Source organism: Vespula vulgaris, chromosome 9, assembly GCF_905475345.1.
Source record: "Vespula vulgaris chromosome 9, iyVesVulg1.1, whole genome shotgun sequence".
NCBI lineage: Eukaryota > Metazoa > Arthropoda > Insecta > Hymenoptera > Vespidae > Vespula > Vespula vulgaris.
Window position 1 is genome coordinate 842394 of NC_066594.1, and position 7607 is coordinate 850000.

The 7607-nt window shown below is 33.4% G+C and overlaps 2 protein-coding genes across 4 annotated transcripts in view; both read left to right on the forward strand.

Moving 5' to 3' along the window:
- The first annotated feature begins 656 nt into the window (after positions 1–656).
- Positions 657–3076, forward strand: LOC127066351 (type-1 angiotensin II receptor-associated protein). Of its 2 annotated transcripts, none has more exons than XR_007782360.1 (6): positions 657–881; positions 1417–1451; positions 1570–1681; positions 1770–1845; positions 1957–2163; positions 2402–3076. XR_007782360.1 is itself a non-coding variant. In XM_050999971.1 (6 exons), exons 1-6 carry the CDS (start codon positions 843–845, stop codon positions 2470–2472), a joined length of 471 nt encoding a protein of 156 aa, XP_050855928.1. In that variant the 5' UTR covers positions 662–842; the 3' UTR covers positions 2473–3076. The 2 variants fall into 2 exon arrangements, 1 of the variants encoding a protein (XP_050855928.1); XM_050999971.1 differs by having other exon boundaries at positions 662–881; positions 1957–2094.
- Positions 3077–3211: 135 nt separating this feature from the next.
- The window catches only part of LOC127066342 (transcription factor 12-like), a 166497-nt gene continuing 162101 nt past the window's right edge, over positions 3212–7607 (forward strand). For both annotated transcript variants that reach the window (XM_050999949.1, XM_050999950.1), the window contains exon 1: positions 3212–3617. In XM_050999949.1, coding sequence (XP_050855906.1) covers positions 3536–3617 — 82 coding nt within the window. In that variant the 5' untranslated portion in view covers positions 3212–3535. The remainder of the gene's footprint in view (positions 3618–7607) is intronic.

The window sequence follows — 7607 nt, forward strand, 5'->3', positions numbered from 1 at the left end:
CGACTCATTGGAAACAGATTGTAGCGCTTGTACCGACGCATTCATTCCGTTATATAATTATTCAATAATTAATGAACGACTACATTAAACTCAGCTTCATTAGCTTGACAATGTTTACATTGAAGTTAGCAAAAAGCAATACATCATAAGCAACATAAATTATATATGTAGGCGTATAGAACTTTCTTACTTGATTATTAACGATTTAATATTATAATGAAACATACACGTTCGTTCAATAATCATGATATTGATATAATGAGGAGTACAAAAGATTAAGATTTATTTAGTTTTAATTCTTTCTACGTATAACAAAAAGAATAGGAATTATTATTTATTAATAACTAATAAGTACGCTTGACTATTCTTTTTCTTTCTATTTTTTCTCTTTTTTTTTATTTTCTCTGTTTTTATATACATATGTATAGCTCTATTGATAATAATTTTTTTAATCGTTTATTCAGCAGATTTATATTTTATCAATATTTATTGTAACTTTGAAAGAATGAAGTTTACTGTATTTTTCTGAATTTACGTAAAGCAGTGTGGGTGTAAGGTCATATTATTGATTACTAATATCGATGTTTCACGCGTAAGTAAGGTTAGATTCTAATTTTAAATGAAGTTTTAAAAAACTATGTCAGATGGCAGTAAACGTTAAAGGCGTTTACATACGCAGTATCTAATACTGTGTATATCATTATGAAGTGATAATCCGAAGGAAACGAGACAAAGCAGTAGAGTGACAGGTACGAAAGAGTGTCGTAGTACTTAAAGGTCTATAAGAAGGAATAAGAAAGCAACTGTTTCACGAGAAGCACGTAGACTTTAACTGTATAAAAATGCCGGATTTATCTAGTATATCCCATTATCCATTAAAGGTAAATATAATGTATATTAAGAATCGTATAAAAGTGTTTTCTATTCCAGTAATTCTTAAATATTTTTCTAAATCTCTTATATAGCAACATAATAGTAATTATTATCGTCATAAATATTTCATTTTATCGTTATCATATTTGTTGCCATGAAGTCATCCTATATTACTTGTCATATCATACCATAGGCTTATTATGTTATCTGTGTATGTGTATATATGTGAAGTATCCCTTTTCTTTTTTATTGTATATAAGTAATAACGAATATATATGTATATATATATATGTTTTTTTATTTTATAACGACAAATATTTTATATCGACATTATGTGTTATTATAAAATATTTGTAATTCATTGCATTGATCAATATATATATGTGTATTTGTGTGTGTGTGTGTGTGTTATGTGGTTTTGTTATATAAGATAAAAATATGATACGATTACATGAGTTGTTTTACAAGTTTTTTATTAACTGTAATGTTTCTCTATCACTAGATGAAAGCAAGAATTTTCACGCATTTCTATACTTCTTTTAGGTAATTTTTGCGATTCATCTGGTTCTTGTAACATGGTAATTACAAATTTAATATTATTTCTATATCTTATATTATTTCTTACGTTATACTTGAAGTTAATATAAAAATAATGGATTTAAGTAGTTAAGGATAATATGGAATACTTTTTAATAGGGGTATTCAAGGATACTGGTGCCCAAAATCTGCAATGATGTATAATTTATTATTTTTTATTTGCTTACTTTGGGCTGTGCACAATATTGAATCAGATGAACCACTACAATTTGTAAGTTGTTATAAGCAAAAAATAGTTGCAATCGATATGTAGTATCAGTAACTTTATACAAGCTAAAACCTCATTTTTATCTTTATAGGCTCTTTTCATAAACGTTTTATCAATATTTTTTGACATAGTGACTCTATCCGTTTATTATCCAATTGGTCAATCATGTAAGTATGTTCAGACAGTCGTATATGTGACTAATGGACGACATATAAAAATTACAAATTGTTTATTATCCTGCCCAAGCAGAAGATGTATCTGATCGCACCAACTTGTAGATGCGTCTGAGAAGTTTAGTGCAGCGTTTATGATAATAAACCTGATCGTGCGTGTTGTCACGAGTATATATCTGTTGCGGATAGGACAAGCAAGAGGTGGAAGTCTTGCTACGATGTTTACACCCTGTCCTGCCATGGGTCAGTAATCCATAGGATACAGATGTGCACTTGGTAGCCTTGTATTGCTTCTACAACTTTCTGCTTTAAGTATGTGCATGATGAATGCTTTATTTTTACGTAAAGTATCGTTTATTGTGATTATTTGTTTGTGAACATTTTGTTTTCGTTTGTGGTATTTTATAGTCGATGATTACGCTTGAATAATTTGCTATTATTTTTATATGCTTCTGTATTATGGATTATGTTTCGAACTTCGCTTTTTGTAAGCAAACATCACTGTAATTTTAAGATATAATATGACAGAAATATATCATTTACATTACAGGTATAACTCGACAAGATTACGAGGACATATCCCATCCGATACCTCAAAATTCTGATTTCGTTGGAATTTAGATTATTTTGATGGTACATATTGTAAGAATTTATAATGTTCAATCTTGGATGTTTTTTTTTCTTTTTTTTTTTTTCTTGCGGGCAGATCATTTAACTTAAGCTTATACAATGACACGAATCTCACATGACATATTTTCATTATTTCTTATTTTACAAAATGACGAACAAACGGAGACGTAATTGAATATTATCAAAGATACATACCAGTGCGAACATAATCGATCAGATTTTAAATAGAAGAGTAGTGCCAATTCGTATTTTAACGAATGAAATATTTCGATGTTTCATAAAATTCCATTCTTTACGTCGATCCGTTAATAATAATAACCGATATCGGTACAATATACGTTTATTGTTTCTTTGTCATTATCTTTATCATTTGTTACGTGCATGCATATGATCTAACCTAAACAAGTAATATTGTTAAATCGCGTTAAATGTTTCGATTGATTGTATATGAAATACTCCGTAATTATCACATACTTATGTATATATGATAAATTATATATATATATATACAAACAGATTTAATATATTATACTTATAGATCTATTCTGTACGACTACTTTTATCTGCAATTTGCAAATAAAATTCTTTACAACAATGTAACAGAACGTTGAGAAAAATCATTCCTATCGCGCACGCTTATCTTTGAAAATGAATGAAGATAAAAGGAAAAAAGAAAAAGAAAAACAAAACGAAAAAAAAAAGAGAGAGAGAGAGAGAGAGAGAAAAGTAAAGGTGGGGGAATATAAAAAAGAACATACGTACCTACCTAACATACATACAACATCCATACGTACACACGTATACACATACACATAATTCTACATCGGACGATAGAAATTTGAACGTGGCGCTAACCAAACGATGACGTTTAAGCGTCAGCCGCTAGAGGTCACTAGGGTCGAGGTATAAAATCGCCGTCCGTGAAGCGGTTTCCTTCAGTAGTGTGCGTGACCGTACCGGGAGGAGGGTGGCTCCGCGCGCGGCCGCACCGCGAAACCGTGCCCACTCGCCTCGACCACGGACATCCACGCTCGTTTTCTCGTATTGTGAAAACATGGCGGCCAGTGACGACGAGCCGATGCATCTCTACGAGGTCTTTCAAAATTGCTTCAACAAGATCGCCAACAAGCAACCCGGTGAGTTTCGCCGTCCGCGAACTTGTACTATCCCCCTCCTCGATCCCCCTCGTTACCCCTCCCTCCCTCCCACCCTCCATCTCCCTCTCGGTGCTCGCTCACCCGCCTGCCGACTTCCCCCTCTCACCTTCCTATTTCCCTTACTCGTCGTCCCTTGTTAGGCGAGAGACGAACCTTCGTTCATCTCCTCGACGTCGTTGTCGTTGTCGTCGTCATCGTTGTCGTTGTCGGCAATGGCAACGGCAACGGTAGCTGTTGTTGCTGTTGATTCGTGTTGATTGTATCTCATGCTTGAATGAGAAACGATACTAGCAATGATCTCTCTCGCTTTTTGATTTGCTTTGCTTTGCTTTGCTTTGCTTTCTGTCTGACTGTCTGTCCGTCTGCCTATCTGTCTATTTGTCGATCTATCTATCTATCTATTCATCGGTCTCACTCTCTCGTTCATCTCGCTCGAATCGAAAGAATCGTGCGCCGTTCTGTCTTGTTTCTCCACGCGCGCGTCGGACGTAGAGAGACGAGCGGCGTCCTTCGTCGTCGTCGTCGTCGTCGTTGTCGAAAAGAAAAAAATGTATCTTCTTTTTCTTCTTCGTTTCTTGTGTTTTTTTTTTTTTTTTAAATTTCTTGTCCCTTCGCTTTCTTCATCTGTTTCTCTATCTCTCTGTGTCTGTATCTCTGTCTCTCTCTATGTCTCTCTCTCTCTCTCTCTCCCTCTCGTTGCGTCGTCGCTCGATCGAGCTCTCTTCCCCTCCTCTCTTTGTCTCTCTCTCTCTTTCTCTCTCTTTCTCTCTCTTTCTCTCTCTCTCTCTCTCTTCGTCGATCTCTCGCGCGTCGGACGATCTCGTCTCTCAGTTTACTCTAGAGGAGAGTCGACCGTCGTGTTTTGGTTCTCTCGACTGTCAGTGCCCTGGACGGTGCTGCCACGTCGAAGAATCGAACTAAAAGAGCTGGAGAGCATCGTTCTATTTTCTTCCTTTTTTCCTTCTTCTTCTTCTTCTTCTTCTTATTCTTATTCATCTTATTTCCCATCCATTTCATTTGATTTCCCACGAATACAGGAACGTTATGCCTTACCATAGAATACACTACTTCTCCTTTTTTGATCAAGTTTCCAATTAAAAAGACAACAAATCGAATTAGATGGATGATTTTTTATCATATACATCGAAAACGATCGTTCGATCCTTTCGATCAATTTTTACAAGAATAGAAAACATTGTTTCCATTCGTCGTCAACAAAAATTATCTTCGTCGTCGTCTTCGTTTCTTTTTCTTTCTTATTTTTTTTTTTTTTTTTTTTTTTTTTTCTTTCGTCGCCACGTGCCTCTTCGACAGCGAAACGTTCGAATCGTTAGAGTTTAATCGTTCGGACTTAATGTAAGAGCCCATAAATCCGAGCCTTTTCTCGGCAGTCATCGCGGGGGAAGGGAATCCGGCCTCCACGTTGTTTTCTTCCTTTATTTTTCCCTTTTCATACACCTGCCAGAGGAGCAGCTCGAAAGCGATGCGCCGCGTCGTGCGTTGCCTCCAAAAGTGGTTCTCAACTTCCTCTTTCTCTCTCTCTCTCTCTGTCTTCCCTCTCTCTCTCTCTCTCTCTCTGTCTCTGTCTCTGTCTCTGTCTCTGTCTCTGTCTCTGTCTCTGTTTCTCTGTGTCTGTTTCTATCTGTTTCTATCTGTATCTTTTCAACGTCTTATACATTCGTTTATGTATTACAACATTCAAACACTCATTTTACGAGTATCGTTGTAAAATGAGTATTTGTCTCTGTCTCTATCTCTGTCTGTCTTTTTCTCTTTCTGTTTCTCTTTCTCTTTCTCTTTCTCTTCAACGTCTTATATATTCGTTTATATATTACAACATTCGAACACTCATTTTACAAGAAGTATTTTTCTTACATTTCGCATGCAATCGTCCAATCACCAGATTTTATATTCAATGCACATAAAATATAATTCTAAATATATTTATAAAATATATTTCTATATCTTTCATTCCACGCTCTCTAATTCGTTAGAAATCATTTGTAGATATTCGTGATTTGTAGATACTTCCATATCCTTCGTTCTTTACTCTTTAATTCGTTATATATTGATTGTTGATATTTGTGGTTTTCTTTTCTTTTTTTTTTTTCTATTTCTTTTTTACATTGCTCGTCGTAATAATAGCAACACTAACAAATTTTCTTTAATGGTATTTTTTGTGATATACGTATTTGTATATAATTCATTTATCGATTCGATAAAGTTTTCGTATTCTTCGATGTTCGTTGATCGAAACGAAACTTTTAAATATATATCAATTGAAGTAAAAAAAAAAAAAAAATCGTGTAAAAATGGTTTTTATATTGAATCAATAAAATCATTAGATTTCTTCGTTACGAGGAATAAGTCACGTTCTATTATGAAAAATTCGTTGTTACGAAATAACAAATGTAATTTATCAAAATAACAAATGTAGTTATCGTTAATCATTCGTGTATTAAAACGAGCGTATAAAAATGATGGCGTTTCGATGGTTCTCCTTAGGTCGCTTATGGAAGTTTGCATCGTAGAGGAGTTAGTCGGTTAACCAAGACTAGTATGTTTGTTTGCTTTGAGACGCTGTTTAGGAAACGATGCGTACTACACTTCGTAAGCTAAGTTAAGCGCGGAAGAGCAACATCGAAACCACAAAATCGTTTCGAGACGTCCTGCCTTTCCTTTAGATAGTTCAAAGATGCGTATCGAATAATACGGGCTCTTAAATCTATGTATGTATCGACGTTATATATATATATATGTATGTATGTATGTATGTATGTATGTATGTATGTATATGTATGTATGTATGTACGTATGTATGTATGTATGTATAACTTGCTCTATAAATCTTTTTTGTGTTCGAAATTATCAAAGTAATTTAATTTTAAATAAATATAAAATAATTATATTTATTCCTTTTTCTTTTTGTCATATCAATCTATTGTTATATCAATTATATATTATCTATTTAAATAATATATGATAGTACCGTTATTTATATTTATATATATGTATGTATGTATGTATGTATATACATGTATAATATAATATATATATTTATATTTATATATATACTTAATTTAATAATTACTTAAAATATATACACAGACATAATGTATGTGTGCACGCGTGTCTGTAGAAAAGGGGGGAGTCAAGAGATAAAGAAGGAATTTTACTCCGTTATAAGTCATATATATATATATACGACTTATGAACAATGAAAAATTGTTAAGTAAAGCTGATTATTCACCTTCTGTGTAAAAACGCGATATATAATCTTAAAATTTTCTCGCATCGTTCATCACATTAAAAACGATGTGAAAAGAATCGACTACGTATATGTATCTACGCATGTGTATATATGTTGGAAAAGAATTTGTTTCTTTCTCTTTTCTTCTCTCTCTCTCTCACTCTCTCTATTTTTTTCTTTTTTTTTTTATCGGCTACGCCTTATCGATCCTTCGTAAAATCGTCAGCGTTTCTCGTGATACGCGTGATCGATCCGCGGAGCAGTATTTTATCAGATACGAAGTGTACACACACATACACACTGTCACGGTCGAAGCCAATCAAACGATAAGCGTCTCATTGTCTACTCGAATTTCATAATTAACTTTCGCGAAGGTTTCGAGATAGTACCGCAAAGTTATAATAATAATTTAACGTACGCGTGATACCTTTGAATATTGAATAGTCGAGCAAATATTTCTTCGTGCAAATTTTCTTATAATAATTTGAAGTAGATAACGATCTATATATTGTTATTACGTCAAATTTACATACATATATACATACACACAATACATACATACATACATATATATATATAATAAGAAAATCATTTACATCGATAAGTATTACGAGCCAAGATATTCTTTTTCTTTCATTTCTTCTTTCTTTTCTTTTCCTTTTGTTTTCGAGAACACAAGTAGTAATAGTTCTCATCGAACGAACGAACGAATTCGATCG